General features: G+C 32.6%; 2 protein-coding genes across 4 annotated transcripts; both read left to right on the top strand.

Moving 5' to 3' along the window:
• Nucleotides 1-1854: 1854 nt before the first annotated feature.
• On the top strand, nt 1855-10243 carry LOC110872511 (E3 SUMO-protein ligase SIZ1). Of its 2 annotated transcripts, none has more exons than XM_022121308.2 (18): nt 1855-1985; nt 2149-2213; nt 3587-3667; nt 4562-4604; nt 5172-5250; nt 5407-5542; nt 6008-6138; nt 6417-6485; nt 6554-6641; nt 6735-6810; nt 7801-7874; nt 7966-8073; nt 8157-8318; nt 8480-8584; nt 8679-8759; nt 8852-9407; nt 9510-9667; nt 9997-10243. In XM_022121308.2, the coding sequence occupies exons 2-18, from the start codon at nt 2187-2189 to the stop codon at nt 10009-10011; spliced, it is 1989 nt and encodes a 662-aa protein (XP_021977000.1). In that variant the 5' UTR covers nt 1855-1985; nt 2149-2186; the 3' UTR covers nt 10012-10243. The 2 variants fall into 2 exon arrangements, with proteins under 2 accessions (XP_021977000.1, XP_021976999.1); XM_022121307.2 differs by having other exon boundaries at nt 5166-5250.
• A 3237-nt stretch (nt 10244-13480) lies between these two features.
• On the top strand, nt 13481-17817 carry LOC110872512 (general transcription factor IIF subunit 2). 2 transcript variants are annotated; one of them, XM_022121310.2, is made up of 6 exons: nt 13481-13782; nt 16457-16565; nt 16692-16822; nt 16927-17001; nt 17293-17439; nt 17588-17817. In XM_022121310.2, the coding sequence occupies exons 1-6, from the start codon at nt 13534-13536 to the stop codon at nt 17723-17725; spliced, it is 849 nt and encodes a 282-aa protein (XP_021977002.1). In that variant the 5' UTR covers nt 13481-13533; the 3' UTR covers nt 17726-17817. The 2 variants fall into 2 exon arrangements, with proteins under 2 accessions (XP_021977002.1, XP_021977001.1); XM_022121309.1 differs by having other exon boundaries at nt 13487-13782; nt 16686-16822.
• The last annotated feature ends 1476 nt before the right edge of the window (nt 17818-19293 follow it).

Genomic DNA, 19293 nt, shown 5'->3' with positions numbered 1-19293 from the left:
GTTCAAAACAAAAAAATATGTTGTCATGTTGCATTTCCCACATATATAGTGTGAGTTTAAATTTTTGCAAGTGCATTTTAAAAAGTATTTAGGTATAAAAAAATATTGTTCAAAACAAAAAAATGTTGTCATGTTGCATTATGAAACTGTTCTATACACAAAAGTTGCATATTTTAATGATTTATAGCATAACACGTTAATATGATACAGTAGATATGTGTATGCAACAAAGTTTTTTCCATAAGATAATATGATACAATATAGTGTGTACATAAAAACAAATTATTCTACATACATCAATTGTATGCTTTCTTCGTAATATGATGCAATATTATTCTACATACATCAATTGTATGCTTTCTTCGTAATATGATGCAATATGATATTTATATGGAACAAATTATTCCACACATAAATTTCATGCTATTTATAGTATTTACAATAAAAAAGGGAAAACACATAAATTATTATATTTTAAAATAGCTAGTTAAAGTCTAATAATAATAATAATAATAATAATAATAATAATAATAATAATAATAATAAAGTATTAGCAGAGGTGTAGCTTAGTGTAAAGTGGGGGGTGCAACCGTCCCTCGAATGTTCCGGTTACAAGTGTAAAATTTTCTATTTTTCGTCCGAAAATTTTAAAATTATATAGGATTGTCCCCTCTCCCCCCAATTATTTTGCCTAAATATTTATACAATATGTAAATTGGGTCCCATAACTTTTTGCCCCGTCGGAACTTTTAGTCAAACTCCGCCACTGTGTATTAGAGCATCTCCAACCACTCATTTTTAGATTTTAACCGCTTTTAATGGAAAGAAAGAGGATAAGATGTAAGAGAGAAGTGAAGCATCGTTATTAAAAAAACATCAAACATGTTTGTAAAAGAAAATGATGGGCTAAATGCCCTCCTTTTTATATCCCTTTTCTAAAAAAAGATAGTTTTAAAGTTGTTAAATTAAACCTATATAAAGTCCTAATTTTTAGTTCTAATTTTAAATAAACTTTGGATAAGAATTGGTTATATAATTTAATACATTTATTTGAAGTTAGATAAGACTTGGTTATATAACTAATTAATTTTTTATTGGTTAAAAAGGTTAGGTAACATATAAAAGTAGGGTTTGTTAATTGATTCTTTATTTTTTTTAAATAATTTAACTTTTTTCTACTAATATAATAATAGAATTAGTCCTATTTTTTAAGTTCATCAGATCTTTTTTATCTTACTTGTATATGTCATTTTAATTAATAGATAACTAAAGAATTTAATTTGACAGATTTGAAAAACACTTAAAAGGAAAAACAATACATACCAAACATTCAAATTCCATATCTTAAATATCAATTGAAACATTAATTATATCACTAAGAAAAATAGAATTACTAGTATAAACAAATTAATGGAGTTTGTGAATATATATTAAAAGCAATCCCAAATGTTGAAAATAAAACAATTTTATAAGGGTTTCAAGACATGTTATTCGAAGAGTTGTTTAATTACAAAAAAGTAACGACATTCGATTTAAAATTTTTAGTTTCGCCACTGATCTGTGAAATTTTTTGGATAAGTCTCGGTGATATAATTTAATTATCTTTTTTGAATTGTTTAAAAATCTAAAGCAGATACAATTAAAAAAATACAAAATATAAAGTTAAATTAGCCGGGTTATTGTTAAAAAAAAGAAAGGTGCATTTAGGATCACAAAAAACAAGAGTAAAAGAGAGAATATCTTCATCTAGCCCCACATGATTCATGTTTAAATAGGTTAAAAACAACTAAAAAAAGGTTAAAAACAAAAAAAATAAAATAAATAAATAAATAAAAAATAAAAAAATAAGTGAGTATAAATAATTCACGGCAAACTGAAAACTCTCCCATTCCCGAAAAACCCTCATTTGACTCCGGCCACCACCAAGCTGCTGCCGTAACGCTGCACACTTGCCACCACTCGTTATCTTCATCTTCAACTCACAAGTACGATACATTACTATAATAATATTATTATCATCACAATTACACACCTAACCTACACACACTAAACCCCCAAAACAACACGCACAATTCACGATCCCTAATTCACTTTTATTCCAATTTTTATCGCAATTGCAATTCATTTTCGTTCGATTCATCTGTGTAGGTACTTGCATTGCTGTTCGAACACACGATTGGTTAGGTATGGAGGATTTGGCGTCTGAATGCAAGGTAATTCTTCAATCGGTTAACAATTCTACGATGTTTTCGTTTTTCTGTGGTTGTTATCGTTCTGATTAATGTGTTTGGAGCTTAATTTGATTCAGTTGTTGATTATGAGTTTACGCGGTTGAATTTTGTGTATTGATTGGTTTGAGAATTGTGTACAGTGATCAGAGATGATATTAGTTTTTTTTTTTTTTTTTTTTTTTTTTTTTTTTTTTTTAAAGGATAAATTTTGTTGATCTAGAATTATACATGCATACCTGTATGCTATAAGTATATGAATTTGTGTTTGTGTGAAGAGTTGTTGAAGTTTGAAAGGGAAAACAGTAGTTTGGGCACATTTTAGTTGCATTGCATTGCTTTGCTGTATGCGTCGCTAATCGAAATTGCTGTATAAAGTATAAACCTAACCTAGCAGGCTAGCACAGTGGAATGGTTACTGGACTGTCGGGTGTGTGATTACTGTTTTCTTAAATGAGCATCGTTTATGTGATTGTTAAACAGATGTTTATTACGAATAATGTCATTTTAGGGTTCCACTTGTTTTTAAATGAGACAACGTTGTGATGATATATCAAGTCCTTTCTCGATGTTTCACGCTTCACGCCTGCTAAAACCTCTGATTAGTGCCAAATGTGGTTTCCTGTGAGAGGAAGAAACATGAATAGCAAAATGTATAGGAAAGTTCTTTTGCGAATTCTTAGTTTAGAAACTTGTTCTATGATTTTACTTAAAATTTTTGGATCAAAATGTTGTTCATAGGGATCCTCATTGATCCTAAATATGGAAAGAGAGGGCAGTAAATAAGATCATGATAAGTCCACGGGACGTGTTTTTCGTCTAAGGATGCTTTATATTGTTTAGGAAACCTAGAAGTCATTGTCTTCGCATGCAAACATCATTCACATCCTCGTATAGTTCAAATTGAAAAGTAAATATACGTAATTCCTCTATTAAGAGAAGTCCTGTTGTAATAAATGTGAACGATGAGGATTGATTTCTTTCCTTGTTACTACTTACTCAAAATAAATAATTATTACTTAATAAGTTTATCATAAAATGTAAATCCAAGGATGAGCTTTTCGACATGGTGTCCGTGTTTACGTTTCCCTTTTTTATTCGCAAAATAATCTTCTTGGCGCAGATATGGTTACATCTTAGACGTCTACATGTTGTCTAGTCTTGGCATGCAATGTAAAAGTGTCATTAGAATAAGGACAGCACGTGATCTCCTCTTTTTTTTTTCATTTATATGTTTGTGTTACTGTGTTTTTTCCTTGTATAACAGTATATCTTTTTTGTGTGTATATGTATTATATTCGTAGACATTGAACGTGTTATGTGGTTCTGTATACATGTAACTCATTTTCTTTTTTCAGAAAAAAATGGCAATATTTAGACTTCAAGAACTTAAGGATGTCCTCAGCCAACTTGGTCTTCCAAAGACAGGGAAAAAGCAGGTATTTGCTCTATTGCATTAATATGCCCCTGTTGAGAATATGAGATTAGAGTAATCAGTATTTAGTTTTTTACTATATATGCGTAGCTACGTGCTATCATTTGTGTTTAGCTATGTGCTATGATTTTGTATGTGTGGGGCATATTCCTTATGATTGTATGCTACAATATTTGCTTAAGTTTACCTACTTTTTTGGTTCTGAATAAAGACCTATTTTACTGAAGTTCTATGCTTCAATTCATGGTGTAACAAAATCTTCTTAGTAACAACCTTCTATAAGGCCAGGATATGAACACTTTTATTGAATTTAAATTAACAACATTGAGAGCAACTACTATTTTTGGCAGAACCGCATAAATATTATTACTATAAGCCTGATGTAATTACCAATCATAACAGAAGTAGACAAGTGATTAAGTATGAGCACTGAAACCCACAGAAAATGACAGCTAAATGTTTTTAAATGCTTGTTGGCCGTTCTCTAAGTTATATACTTATTAATATACGTGTAAAGTGTCAAATCATCAGCGTTATGGACGGGGCATTGCAGATGCTCTAACAATATCTTTGCATGTATTCTGGTTAAACTGATGCATTGGCTTGATATTCCGCCTCAATGGATATATGCAACCCCTTGAGACTGTTGATATGCGAGTTTTAGTTTTTGGTATATGTGTGTTGGAGTATATGAGTTAATTTACTGTAAATATGATTCTTCCACGTTGATCTTTCAATCTCTGGGTGGACCTTATGATTATAATAGATTTATATCTTATACTATTCATGCTGCCAGAGTCTCAATTTTATTTGTTTATGCTTTTTCGTTATTGATTTCATTCTCCCATATTTTTTAAGTATAATAAGTTTAGTTTAACGTATATCCTTGTCTTTATAGGATCTTACGGAGAGGATACTGACTTTGCTTTCCGACGCAGAAGGTAAGTATTGGCATTGTTTTCTTCTGTTGCTTGTTTGCTACAAGGCAGGAATCATCATTATATTCTCACTTATAATTTAAGGGTAAAATGCCATTTTCGTCCCTGAGGTTTGGCCAGTTTGCAACTTTCATTCAAAGGTTTGTTTTTCCTCATCTGGATCCAAAAGGTTTGAAATCTTGCCATTTTCACCTGGCTTGTTAACTCCATCCATTTTTCTTGATAAATTGGGGTATTATCGTTTTTTTGTTAACTTAAAGGGCAATTTGGTCTTTTTCACTTTATGTACAAGCATTTAGCATAATGTACAAGTACTCAAAATACCCTTACTAAATAAAAAAAGACGAAAATACCCCTGACTTGATGGAGAAAAAATGGATGGAGTTAAAGAGCCGGATGAAAATGACAAGATTTCAAACCTTTTGGATCCAGATGCGAAATAACAAACCTTGGACGAAAGTCGCAAAACTGGCCAAACCTCAGGGACGAAAATGGCATTTTACTCTAATTTTTATATTTGTAAGTCTTTTTTCTTATTTCAGTTTCCTTCTATTCCTTTTCTAGCATCAGGTAGTCATGGCCATGGTTCGCGAAAGAAAAAAGATATACATAAGGAGGATGTGGCAAAGACAATTGATGACGTTTACAGGCAAGTGTTTAATCATGTTTTTTTCTATATATCTTATGATTTCTTTGAAATAACATTGATAACTACAATTATATATGCATACGTTTTTGCACAAAAAACATGTCAACATCAATTGTTCATACTGCTATTTAATAGTTAGATTTGTTTCCGTTTCAGAAAAATGGCAAATGCTCCAGTCGCTGGTGGACAAACCGTCTCTGACAGTAGCAGCATTTCACCTAAAATGGAGATTGTGGATCAGAAAGTTCGTTGTCCATGTGGCAGTCCACTGAAAACAGAGTTCATGATTCAGGTTTCTTATATGATTTAGAAACTTGTATGTATTTTTAATAGAGTGTAATATATGGATGGTCCCTGTGGTTAACCAAAAGTTTGGACTTAGTCCCCAGCTTTTTTAAAGTACACGGATGGTCCCTGTGGTTTGCACTTGTAACACATTTAGTCCCCAACGTTTAATGACTAAATGTCTTACAAAGTGTATACCACAGGGACTAAATGTGTTACAAAGTGCAAACGTCAGGGACCGTCCATGTACTTTTGGCAATAGTTGGGGACTAAATACGTTAAAAGGTGCAAACCATAGGGACCGTTCGTGTACTTTTAAAAACTAGGTACTAAATCCAAAATTTTGATTAACCACAGGGACCATCCATGTACTTTAATCTATTTAATAAACAGCGTCCACTGAAATATGCATTTTAACGATTGATATTAGTTACATGGCATTTTTGTTTGACTTGAAGTTGTTTTGGTTCAGTGTGCAGATTCACAATGTAATGTTTTGCAACACATTCCCTGTGTTATTATCCCCGTGGAGTCTACCGAGGAAGCTTCACCTGCTCCTTCCCAGCATTATTGCGAGATTTGTCGTGTCAATAGATGTGACCCGTGAGTATTGTATTATCATGTGCCTCTTATTTATTACAAACTAATTAACTAATATAAAGAAAAATACATCAGTTAATAAATAGCGAAGAGAATGTTGCACAACTCCCAAGCTTTGAGAAGTATTGGCATATCAAATTTACGCATAAAAACATTTGAACACTTTAATGTTTTCAACAATCCCGACTTGGATAATGATATATGATTGATATGGTATAATATTTTTCTGTACTTGGTAATTTTGTAATTATTTCTGTTGAGGAAATTTCTTATCTGGTCAGATTTTGGACCACTTTGGCGAACCCGTTAAATCCGGTGAAGCTTCTTGCCTCAACTATAACGGATGACGTGTAAGTTAATTAGTTTTGATCATTTTATTGAACTGTTTTATAATAAATTCCGTATTTGTTTTTTGTAGTTCAACTCCAGTACAGGTATTGGAAACAAGCTTCCAAATTACTAGAGCTGATGTACATTTGCTGGAGAAAGCAGGAATTGATGTACAGGTGGTATTCCTTTAGTTACATTTTTAACTGGAAGTGTCTTTTTACTCGTTGGATAGATTTATTTACGATTTTTTATTCTTTTCTATTGTGCAGGCTTGGTGCATGCTTCTAAACGACAGTGTTCAATTCAGGATGCAATGGCCTTGCTATCCTGATCTAAAAGTCAATGGTATGTTAGCTTTTTCATCATTTGTGGACCATTTAATTTTGTGTTGTGTATTTACTATTTACAGTTAGGCCTGTAAATGAACCGAACAAACACGGACAGAGGCATGTTCGTGTTTGTTCATTCAGTTTAATCGAACACATTTTTTTGTTCATGTTCGTTTATTAAAAAAATGGGCCTGTTCGTGTTTGTTTATTTTCGTTCGTTTAAAACCTAAACGAACAAATCACGAACATAAACAAACAAAATTTAACAAACAATAAATAACACTACTGAACATAATTGAAGAAACATAAATGAACATAATTTACTTAACATAAACGGACATAAAGTAATTTTTTATATGAATTAGTAATTAGTTACGATAAATTCCATTGGAAAACCCATTTTTATTACTAGAAAGCCTACCAATTAGTTACATTTATATAAGTAGTTAGAAAGTTCCTTTTATGAATAATTTTTATGTAATGTAACTACTTATGTATTTAAACTGAAACAAACATAAACGAACAAACATAAACAAATGTAAATAAACGGACATATATGAATGAACATAAACGGGCGTTCACGAACATAAATGAACGAACAAAACGTGTGTTCATGTTTGTTCATTTAATTAAATGAACAAAAAATTGTGTAACGAACATAAACGAACTTTCCAACGTTCAGTTCGTTTACAGTCTTATTTACAATTGTGAACTCTAATTGTTTTGAGTAAGGGCGAGACATATGATCATTAACTGAGGAATACTGTGATGGTGATTATAAAAATTCATAAATTTGCAAATATAAATCTAATATAATATTATACATCGATTAAAGAAAAGTTAAGGTAGGGTCTAGGGAGGGTAAGATGTAGACAGCCTTACCTCTACCCCGTAGGAATAGAGATGCTGCTTCCAGTGAGACCCCCGGCTCCATAGTGATTATGGAATTATGATAATGAATTTTAATTATTATACATCGATCAAAGAAAAGATTTATACGTGCCAGGAATCCCTGTCAAGACAATCAATCGACCTGGATCAAAGAAGCTTGGTGCCAATGGTCGTGATGACGGTCCATCAGTAAGCTGTTTTATTCTCACACTTGCATTTCCTTTCAATTTACCTTAACTGCATTTTTTCTAATGTTTCTGTATTGTGCTTTTTTAATCAGATCTCAGTGTTTCTAGTGGAGGGATTTAACAAGATCTCTTTATCCGGTACTGATGATCGAACCTTTTGCTTAGGTGTCAGATTAGTTAAGCAAAGAACCGTTCCACAGGTGATTCATTTATTTTATTTTAATGTCAGTTCTTACTTACATCATTTTACATAATTTTTATTGACATATTATATTTTGGGTAGGTTATTAACATGATTCCTGGTGAAGAAGAAGGTGAATCCTTCACTGAAGCTGTTGCTCGTGTTTGTCGTTGCATTGGTGGCGGAATGACTGCTGCTAATGATGATAGTGACAGTGATTTAGAAGTTATTGCAGATAATGTCACTATTAATCTTCGTTGCCCAGTAAGTCTTCTTAACATTGTATATATGGTAAATACATATAGTGTTTTTTTGGTGACCATGCGAACCTGATAGGGAAAAACTTACGGGCCCCACTTATATCTTGCTAACTAGTTAGGGAAAAACTCACGGGCCCCACTATCTTTTATTGATATGAATAACAGATGAGTGGATGTCGAATGAAAACGGCTGCTAGATTTAAAGGATGCGTTCATCTTGGTTGTTTTGATCTCCATACTCTTGTTCAAATTAACCAACGGTCTAGAAAGGCAAGTTCTACCATACATAACTGATAACTGTTAAATTAGGTTTTCTTAAGTAGTTTGCATTATGCAAATCTTTTTTCTTTATTTTTTTTTTCAGTGGCAATGCCCCATTTGTTTAAAGAACCATTCATTGGAGGACATTATCGTTGATCCCTATTTAAATCGTATTGTTAAGATGGTATGTAATATGTTCGTCTCTAGCTCAGGATTATCTTGAATACAAGTTTAAAGGCATCTGATAATATATATTTTTTTAACGCGCTTGAAAAGATGCAACCTTGTGATGAAGATGTAACCGAGATCGAAGTGAAATCCGACGGTTCATGGCGTGTGAAAATCGGACGCCCGTTTATGGATCTCGAAAGATGGCACATTTCAGATGGATCTTTGTGTGCTTCCGAAGCGAAACCCGGTTCCAGTATCGCGGTTTCCGGTGAAAAAAGTGAACACCGGTCAGCAAACGGGAACGAGAACGGGGTCTCAGAATATATGATAGATGGCGCGCAAGAGATAATCTCAATGAGCCATAGTTCTTCTGATAACATGCAACAAGACGAGAGTCACGAGATACAGAGTGTCAACCATGATGTTATGATGGATTCTGTACCGTACAATCATAACCCAACATCTGGTATCACTAACAGAAGCTCTTCATCGTCATTAGGAGAGCAAAACATCATCGTTCTTAGTGATTCCGACGAAGAAAACTTTGATATGGTTTCCGAAACACCCGGCCCACCGGACCCGCCCACTGCTAGTTTTAGTTCACACACTGCTAATCCTGAAACCCTTGATATGCACATTGAAGATGTTGTATTTCCAGCTGGTATGGCTTCTTTTACTCTTTTTTAATTAATTGTAGTTACTAATTAATTAATTATTATCAATTTTAACCAAGTGAATAATTTTGTCTACATTTGTGTTGCAGCGTCAGAAGTTCCTAACGAGGAAGCTGAATCTAGTCATAAGAATAATAACAAACGTTTAGGTGGCCCAGGTGGGCCAAGTGGCCCGTTCACATTTCCCCGTCAGCCCAGATCTGTAAGAAGACATCATGGAACAAAAATTGCACCAGGAAACGAAAAGGTAATAACCACGCTACCATACATCTATAATATCACTATATGAAATCTAAACAAACGCCAATCTACATGTAGAAAAATGTGATTTTATGTATCTTTTTTTAAATGCTTATATCTGATTTTCTAAGGTGGTTATTCATCAGAATTATCGACTTGTATTAGATGGTAATTGTGTATATGTATTGTATCTGTGAATTATTTTAAAAACCTTATACGAACTAACGATTGTGAAACTCTTTTCTGAAATTTTGTACAAACCGTTAAATTGTCAAAACCAGCCGAACTGAACCCGTTTGAAGGGGGGATTATGTCTTATTTGGATTTTATCGACAGGTGACTAATGGCTGAATTCTTGAAGGCAGTGCAATGTAATTTAAGTGAAGCTGCAATTTGAAAAGGATAGTTGTGGTATGTTACAAATGGATTACAGTTGGTATAGAACTATAGATTCATCTCTTTTTGGTAAGTCAGTAGAAAGAATCTATAAATTTTGTTGTCTGGATAGTTCTGTAAATCCTAATACCATCTTGTATAGATATTGTACACCTATCCTGACATAGGTTATGGTTTTTTTTTTTTTTTTTTTTTTTTTTTTTTTTTTTTTTTTAACTTGCATGAATGTTTTTCATGATTATGGGTTTCAAATAATGTACCATCTTTGCTAGGCATGCTCACGGTCCGGTTCGGTCGGTTTTGATGAAAATTATATGCCGAACCACTAATGACGGTTGTGGATTAAGACAAACCGAACAGGCTGATTTTACGGGTTGATGGTTTGGCTGTTTTAAACAATTTTTTTCTTTAAGAAGCATGATGCATAATTTCGTATTAAATTATTAAAATGATAAGGATTGTTAACGAATATAGTTCACATACATAAATTTATATATCAAAGTGAAAAGCAATAAATGTTAAAATGTCTAGTTTGTATTACACAGCCAGGTCCAAGTTCCAAACTGGATCGTAAATCGTCAAGCCATAAAACCAAACCGTGAACTGGACCGTGTATATTTCAAACTGGTAAAAACCAACATTTTTTTTTCGTTTCAGCGGTTTGATCAGTTTTGATAGTTTATGAAGACCGCTAATTTCTTTTCTCATTTCCTAGCATTAAGGGGTAGTAGCTTTTGATGATTCAAATTATCCATTTAAATGTAAATAGAGGGATGTGCTAGTGACAAATTTCTTTTTGTTCCGTTAATATTACTTGAATATTTTTTCTAGCTATAAAGGTCAGTTAAGTTTCAATATTGTTTATTTAAGGAGAGGTTAGAAGTAGCTAGTATATCAAATAAGATAAAGGAGGGAAGATTGAGATGGTTTGGACATGTGAAGAGGAGGCAGAAGATAGAGCCAATTAGAGTGGTTGAAACTCTCGAGGTGGAGTGGAGGAGGAGTAGAGGCAAACCGTAGACCCAAAATTACTTGGGATGAGCGGATTAGGCAGGATTTGCAAAGATTGCACCTCTCTGAGAACGTGGTCCATGATAGGAGCTCGTGGAGACGTAGGATTAAGGTTAAGGATTTCTAGGAGAGGGTACAATTGTGTTTTTAGGTGTAGTGTATGGTCGTAGATATGTAACTATGCGTATAGGCTGTTTGTGTTATATTTGTCTTGTTTACCATGCACGCTTTCACCACTCATGTTATATTGGTAGCTTCATACACACACACACACCTCATTTTCTATTTATTTCTTTCTTTCCTGGGTGTTTTGGAGCCGAGGGTCTCACTGGAAGCAGCCTCTCTATCTTTAGGGGTAGAGGTAAGGTATGTCTACATTTCACCCTTTCCAGACCTTACCAATAGCTTTGCTATTTGTGAGATTTTACTGGGTATGATTGATTGATTGTTCTATGTATGGTTAAGATAAAATGATTTAGACGGAGCACTCATAGGTTAATGGAACAAATTGATATCGCTCAATGGATATATCTACATGGTTTATTTTCTTTTACATTTTATCTGAAGTAATAGGTAAATGTGAAGAAAAGCACTAAATAGCAACGAAGTTTTACAATTATATTGTTTAGGTCACTCATTTTAATCACTTACTGAAAATTTCACTTCAATGTGATAATATTGATACTTAAGTGATTTTGTAATTAGATACGAGTCGATTGATGTAAAACTTACATAGAAACGGTGTTCTAAACGGCTTGATTTTTGTTAATTGGAAGTTAAACACTCAAATTGAAGCACCGTTTTTATGTTTGGAGCACCATTTCAAGGTAAGTTTTACATCAATCGACTCGTACCTTTGTTCTGATCAAAAGCCCTAAAACATTAGTTTGTACTTCAGAAAAAAGACCAATGATGTCGACTTGGTATTATTAGAATCCAATTTTTTTTTTCTTTTGGAAAAGGAAGACAAGAAGTAAAAAGAGAGATGGTATGTTACATTTAGCACACTATACAAAATCTAGTAATGAGTAAGCTAATGATACAAAGTTGATTAAATACTTAGCTAGAAGATTCTTGAAGTAAGCTTAGGGTTTGCTTAAATTTAGGTTGCCATTAAGCATATTATATATTTTCTTTTTTGGGATATTTTGTTAGTCAAAAGAAAAATATATTCTTGCTTGACAAAGAAAATTATCTAGATGAGATTATTTACAACTTTATTTTAACCCAATTGATTTTGCCCTTTCCCCTTATACTCGTACTCAGTTAATTACTAAAATTAATAAAACCTCATAAATTCATTAGGTTATGTGTTTCGGGTTAACTAAAAGTGCATAACACCCTGACACGTTATTGTCGTAAAGGTAATGACCTTTAACTAACTCATCCTTTAACTATCATGTTATAGTTTAAATAAAAATCTTAAAAAGCAAAAAAAAAATGTGTTTGTTTGATTTGGGGTGGACACCATCTCATTGGGTCGTCACACCTTTTAGGGGGGTAACACCTCCCCTCTTGGCACCCTCCTTTAACTATCACGTTTCGGTGTTTAACTAAGATTTTGAGTGAGGTGATACGACGCACCCTACAAATAGTAGTCTTATCAAATACACATACACCTACCTATTATGAAGGCATATACATACCTATACAATAGTAGTCTATTAATTTTGGTTTTGTTTTCAAATTCTAACCCTAGATTCAATCTTTATGTCATGCTTGTGCTCGTATATATGCATATGCATGGTATATATACGTGTGATTTACCTTCATATTCTAAAAGTTGATACTTATACAGTATAATTGCTTTTACTTCATTGAACATACATTAATACCTTCAAATACATAAAAAGAAAAATATGATGTAAAGGTATAAGTCTAAAGAAAAAAAATATATATATTGAACATCAATAAACAAAAATATCATGTCCAAATCGCCTTCAGATCTATGTGACACGTAAAAAGTGAGCCATTACATAATATATTGAGAACGTAGAGAACTCAAAATTGTTAAAACAAAATAGACATGTTTAAGTATAAGTAGCAAAAATAGACATGTTTAACCCAAAGATTTGAACATAGACATAGAAATCTAGCCTTCATTAAAGTAGTCGGACTCACTTCCATCAATAAAAAGTTGTCACATCAGTTCTGATGGCTAAATCCTCACTTTTTAGCGAAAGCGCCGATTGACCGACTCATCCCGCTTTTAGGAAAAACAACACCCGCTTTTGGATGCGGACTAAGAATATTTTGGATAAAAGCTGAAAATCATTATCTATTTTGGAAAAATATGTTTATTTTGGTATTTTCCCATTTTTTATCAAGCAGGGGTTTAAATGTATGTTTAGTATAAGTAAAAGGACCATTTACGTAACTCATGAAAAAAAAGTTTACATACAAAATCACAGAATCCTTGTATATTGATCCATTCTCTTCCAAAATAACCGTTTTTTTCTTCACAAAATGGACGACCAAATCACCACCGTGAGCAAACCCTCCGGCACGGCGGCGAAAGCGACCGGCGGCGGTGTACAGCAGTCGTTGGAGACGATGAAATCAGAGAGACACGTGTGGCTCATGAAATGTCCTCCGATTGTATCTCGTTCACTTACGCAAAAACAATCAGAATCTTCAACAGATTCTCCGATTGGCGCCAAAGTTGTCGTCACCGTTGATCCGCTTCTTCCTAATAATGATTTCTCCTCTACTCAGGTACCACCACTACATTTCTATTGCCTTTGTTGTTATATGTGAACCCTATTTATTTGTGTACGTTGTTTGGTTTTGTGATGTGATTTGATTAAAGCTGTTAATAAACCTAGATTTTGATCGATTTAGTGTAATATTTTATGAGTTGATAGAATAAGAAACTAAAATACTTTCTCGTTTTTTTATGAAAAAGTCACTTAGTTATAATTTTGACGTAAAAAGTCAAAGTTGACGAAAGAGTTTAATAAATACAATATGGAATTTTAGCCTTCACCAAATAATCAGCCTCATTTCCTCCTATCAGAAGCTGTCAAATCAGCTTCACCGGTTGAGACGGCTAGGATTTAGCCTATACTTTTTGTTGAAATGTGCCGGCTAGGCCTACAAGTTTGGTGAAATGTGCCGCTCAGCTCGCGCTTTTGGTGATTACTTTGGTAAAAGCTAAATTTCATGTCTATTTTTGAAATTTTTCGGTCAAATTTGAATGTTTTAGTAATTTTCTCTTGAAATAATGACATGTTGTCTCTTATTTGATAAGATGACATTCAACTTTTTTGAAAAAAGTTATATAATCATTTTTTGACTAGTTTAAGAGGTAACGGGTAATCTTTTAGATATTTTTTCATAAGTATATGCATTCTAGACAAGTGTAGAGACTTTATTGTAACAAAATTTGGGTTTAAGGACTTTTAACTTTTTCATGTTTTTTTTTTTTTTTTTTTTTTTTTTTTTGACATGCGCTGGGATTTTTATAGTCAGATTTAAGATTTAAGTTTAGGGAATTTTTCATAAAAATGAGAAAGTATGTTGGTTTTTTTATGACATTAACCCGTTTTTTGTTCTTTTAGTTAGAGAGGAGGTTCTCTTTTGCATATATGTATGCATGCTATGTGTAAATTAATGAGGTGCATTGACAGAGCTAGAACAATATTTATTGATCTATAGTTGTTAATTAAATAGTAGAACTCCAATTATCTCTCCATCCTTCATGTTCATAGCTATTAGTTTAGCAGTGTACTATGCCAGATTTTCATGTTCATAATCATTAGTGCCAGCCCTGATAATCATTAGTGTTGCTGAATGATTTATGGTTTGTATAAATAGATCTTTTATGGGCGTTACTGGTAACGCACTCTAGTTGTTTATCTGCAATCCACGATTCATTTGAGAAGACATTTAACATGTTTTGAGATGAAATGAAACTATGAAAGCATTGTTGATAATACCTTCAAAACAGTTTGGGCTCATATTAAAGGATACGATCATGTTAAATAAGGCAAGCATGTTGGTGGTTGATTGCCTATAACCGATATACCATATCTATTTTCTTTCTTATAACATGAATTATTTATAGTGATACTTAGAGATTTGATCTGTGTATTGGTTGTAATGGTTGTTGGCTAATCTTTTCTATTGCTATGATTGCTTAATTGACTTAACTAATTGAAAGAAAATAACAGTTAACAGAGTAACTTAGTAAATGCAGTTTACTTGTTGTGTGGAATGGTTTTAAGATAAAAGCAAAAAGAATATTTCTTTTTCCCCTTTTCTTAGACCATGTGTAGTGGGGCGTTTTCTTTAAAAAAAGTTCAAAAAAAAACGCCCTATAACGCCTACCCCTCCATTACATGGGGCGTTACTTTTCAAAATTTTGGAAAAAAAGTTCAGGCGGCGTTTTCTTTAAAACGCTCAAAGTGTACAAAGGGAGGAATCTTGACCTTTGACTAACCAATAGGAATTAATATTAGTGGATGACTATGAATATAGTTTTTTTTTTTTTTTTTTTTTAATCCTTTTTAATAATTGGAAGGGGCATTATGGGGCATTATACCCACTACACCACTTTTGCTATAATGCCTCCTTGCTGACTAGGACGCCACGTGTCGTATAATGCCCCATGGTGGGGGCATTATAAGGTTCTACCACTACACATGGTCTTATCATGCTTCCTTTTATTTTCTCTTTCTTTTTTCCCTTTTATTTTCTCTTTGCTCTACTTTTCTTGCTTCTGTTTCTGAGAAGCATATTGTTGATTAAATGATTTTTGTGGACTGTAGAGTTTGTTGGTCCGATACGCACAATCTCATCATGGTTTGTTACTATCAACGAAGCTAAAATAAAAATAAAAATAAAAATAAAAAAGATAAGATAACAAACAAACAAAAAGCAGGATGATGTAAGGTGGCCTTTTGTTTTCTGTCTTTGCTTCTTTATTCATGAGACATTTGGTTAAGTTAAGAGATAAGAAACTTCCTCTGCTAATGAAAGTAATTGATTTTCTACATTAAGCATAATGGTATTTCTCTTTCTAAGGGGCAAGTTCAAATACACCCTTGAAAACTTGCATAATATTATATTTATCAAACTAAAGGAACTAATATCAAATATACTCATTCAAAATGCTATAATTTTCATATCTCCACATTTCGTTTTCATTAAATGTAGTTTATAATATAACCATTATACCATTCTCTTTCTCCTTGCACTCCAAACTTTTATATCCTAATGCAGAACGAGTATAAATGTCATAATTATGAGTATGGATATGTACTGTATGTCGTAAATATGATATTATATGAAGTTTAGAGTGGATGTATGAAACTATCCCTTCTTTAATGTAGTGCATACTTTCTTAATGTCTTTCCAGTTTATGCAAATTCTTACATGATGTGATCAGTTTACTATGGAGTTGCTTGGCACCGAATCAGGGAGAGTACCCAAATGTTACTCTATGGACATGTCAACAGATTTCATTCCTATGTCTGTATTTTCCGAGTCCAAACAAGGTGAGTAGCAGCCTTCTTTTAAATTAAATCTATATTTTAAGCCATTTAGCGGTGTATAAATATGTTATTTTGAAAAGTTTATTTATAAACTAATAAAACAAAAATGCTAAATATATGAAGCCTCAGGAAGGGTTTCTGTTGAAGGAAAAATATATCATAAGTTCGATATGAAGCCTCATAACGAAAACATGGAGGAATATGGGAAGCTATGTCGTGAAAGGACAAACAAGTATATGACTAAAACCCGACAGATACAGGTTTTTTTTTTTTTTTTTTTTTTTTTTTTTTTTTTTAATTTTCTTTTATGATTAGTAACCAACTGGGATTTTTTTAAATTATTAATAAACTTCTTCTTGTTCAGGTTATTGACAATGATAAGGGAGCTCATATGAGACCAATGCCAGGGTTGATTCCTATAAGACCCCTTTCACAGAATGTAATTTCAGCTTCTTTTTCTCTGTTTAAGTTTTGTTATATATGCCTTTAATCGATCAACTCTTTTGGTGAGTTAAAACGGGTCATTTTCATTGCGGGTCTGGTCAAGTTGACCCAAGCAATCTTCTGTTCAGTTTTTTAAAAGCTTCTTGTGTTACCAATGATTATGAAATCAAAATAATAATTTAACTCTTTTGATAAAACGACTTAGGTGGTTGTATACATCTAAAATAAATTTTGGACATTTTTCAGCTGGTTTGACCCGTGTTTTTGATGCACTTCCGATTTACAGGAAAAAAGGAAAACTCCGGTAAAAGGATCAGACACAAAAAGAACAAGAAGGGATCGCGGAGAAATGGAAGACATTATGTTTAAACTCTTTGAGAGACAATCGAATTGGACATTAAAGCACCTTATTTCTGAGACGGACCAACCTGAAGTATGTTGTTACCTTTTAATCTCTTCATTTCATATAGTTGCATAGTTTTTGTACATTTTTAGCTCTATTAGTATATAAGTAAAAATGGTATAAGGTTTAGAAAAGAAAATATACATCATGGAAGTAAATATATGTGTTTTGGTTTTAGCAATTCCTGAAAGATTTGCTTAAAGATCTGTGCATCTACAACAACAAAGGATCGAACCAAGGTACTTACGAGCTCAAACCGGAATACAAGAGATCCACTGAAGAACAAGAACAAGAACAAGAACCACCGTCGAAATAGCTAATTTGCACGTCTGTTTGTTTGTCATCTTTATAATATGTTCATGTGATTTGCCTTTTTGTTTTGTTGCCAATAACCAATTTTTTGCTAAATATATATGAAAAAATTATTTAGAAATAATGAAAAATAACATTTTAAACTAATAATTGTTAATTTAAATATGTAAAGTTAAAAACACTCTTGGATTTGGTTGTGATGGTACGAGATTGTTGTTTGAAGCATTAGTGCTATCATGATATGATGATAGTCGTTATTCACAAATCTTTAATTTCCTCTTCTTTTGTCACCATGTCATTCGTGAACACTATCATAAATTCATAATGCTATTCATGAAAACCAGGAATTTTTCAAATCCCACTAAACATAGTAAAATAAATAAAAACTTTAAACGTTGTAGCATTGTTGAATTCAGGGGTGCTAAATGGGTGGTGTCTGTGGGTTGGTAGGTGGGTTTTAACATAAACTTGAAGGTTTGACAAGTGCCTGAGCATGAACGCGAGAATCAGGTCAGACATGTGACATGGCACGGTTATTCATGAATTGACACAAACATGATTCATGTAACCTGATTTTTTTGGCATATTAATATCTAAAACTACAAATTTGCAACAAAAAACTACCTATTATAACAATTACATTTAAGTTATAATAGTTGATGTTGATTTTTTTTTGGTTCTTAAATTTTGGCTAAATACCTAAACATTTTAGGTTATGAATAAAAACACATTTAAAAGAATAAACATTTCAATGCGTCAACTCACTAACCTACCCGGTTAAACCCAATCAATTTAGTTAAACATGTTTGCATATTCGACCTGATCTGAGGCCATTCAAACTAAAGCCATGTTCGATATCAAGTATCAAATTATCTTGAATAAGTTTTTAATGAAAATATGATTGTTTTAAAAATAAACTAAGATAGAAAAAAGTGATATGATAACACAAAAGAGAGTTTGTAAAAAAAGGAAAAACAACATTAGTAAATTGGTCCAAAGGGGTGCTCTAGTGGTACCCCGATGATTTTATCTATAGGAGCTTATCGGTTGGATTTTTGTTGGTGACAAAAAGTCATGCGTGAGCAAGAGATTTTATCATAATGGGTTTTCGAACGATGAGTTTCCTCTAGAATTGGTGATGAGCTGAGTCACCAACGCTATTTGCAATCGCAGACATGAATGATCTTTTGCTAATGAGTGTACCTGATGACTGCACTTTGTTTAATGTTCAAAAATATTTTAAACATTAGTCCATTAGTGAGAATATCAAGAAGTTTTCCATTTTTTAAACTAGAAAGAAAAAACACATTTTTATGATAATTTTTTTGTGAACTTGAACGCGAGACCAATGGACCACCACACCATTGGTTACAATGATAAATTTTATTTAAGTGATTTTAATAATTTTTAGAGTGAATTTCAAGGATTGTTCTTTATCTTTATACCCATTTTCAGGCGCTGTCCTTTATGTTCAAAATTGACGAGTTTTGTCTTTTATGTTTTCATATCATACACATTTTGTCCTTTAGACCTAACCCAGTTAGTTTTTTCAGTTAAATTTGGTCATATGCT

This window comes from Helianthus annuus, chromosome 8 (assembly GCF_002127325.2).
Source record: "Helianthus annuus cultivar XRQ/B chromosome 8, HanXRQr2.0-SUNRISE, whole genome shotgun sequence".
NCBI lineage: Eukaryota > Viridiplantae > Streptophyta > Magnoliopsida > Asterales > Asteraceae > Helianthus > Helianthus annuus.
The sequence above is the reverse complement of the archived record's forward strand: the minus strand, read 5'-3'. Positions and strand labels throughout refer to the sequence as shown.

Excerpts from the sequence above, each read along its gene's own strand:
- LOC110872512 (XM_022121309.1), top strand. The coding sequence starts at position 13,534 with ATGGACGACCAAATCACCACCGTGAGCAAACCCTCCGGCACGGCGGCG. Across the intron at positions 13,783-16,456 it reads ATGATTTCTCCTCTACTCAG|TTTACTATGGAGTTGCTTGG; the intron begins GTACCACCACTA and ends TGATGTGATCAG. Across the intron at positions 17,002-17,292 it reads TAAGACCCCTTTCACAGAAT|GAAAAAAGGAAAACTCCGGT; the intron begins GTAATTTCAGCT and ends TCCGATTTACAG.
- LOC110872511 (XM_022121307.2), top strand. The coding sequence starts at position 2,187 with ATGGAGGATTTGGCGTCTGAATGCAAG. Across the intron at positions 8,319-8,479 it reads CTATTAATCTTCGTTGCCCA|ATGAGTGGATGTCGAATGAA; the intron begins GTAAGTCTTCTT and ends TATGAATAACAG. Across the intron at positions 9,408-9,509 it reads AGATGTTGTATTTCCAGCTG|CGTCAGAAGTTCCTAACGAG; the intron begins GTATGGCTTCTT and ends TTTGTGTTGCAG.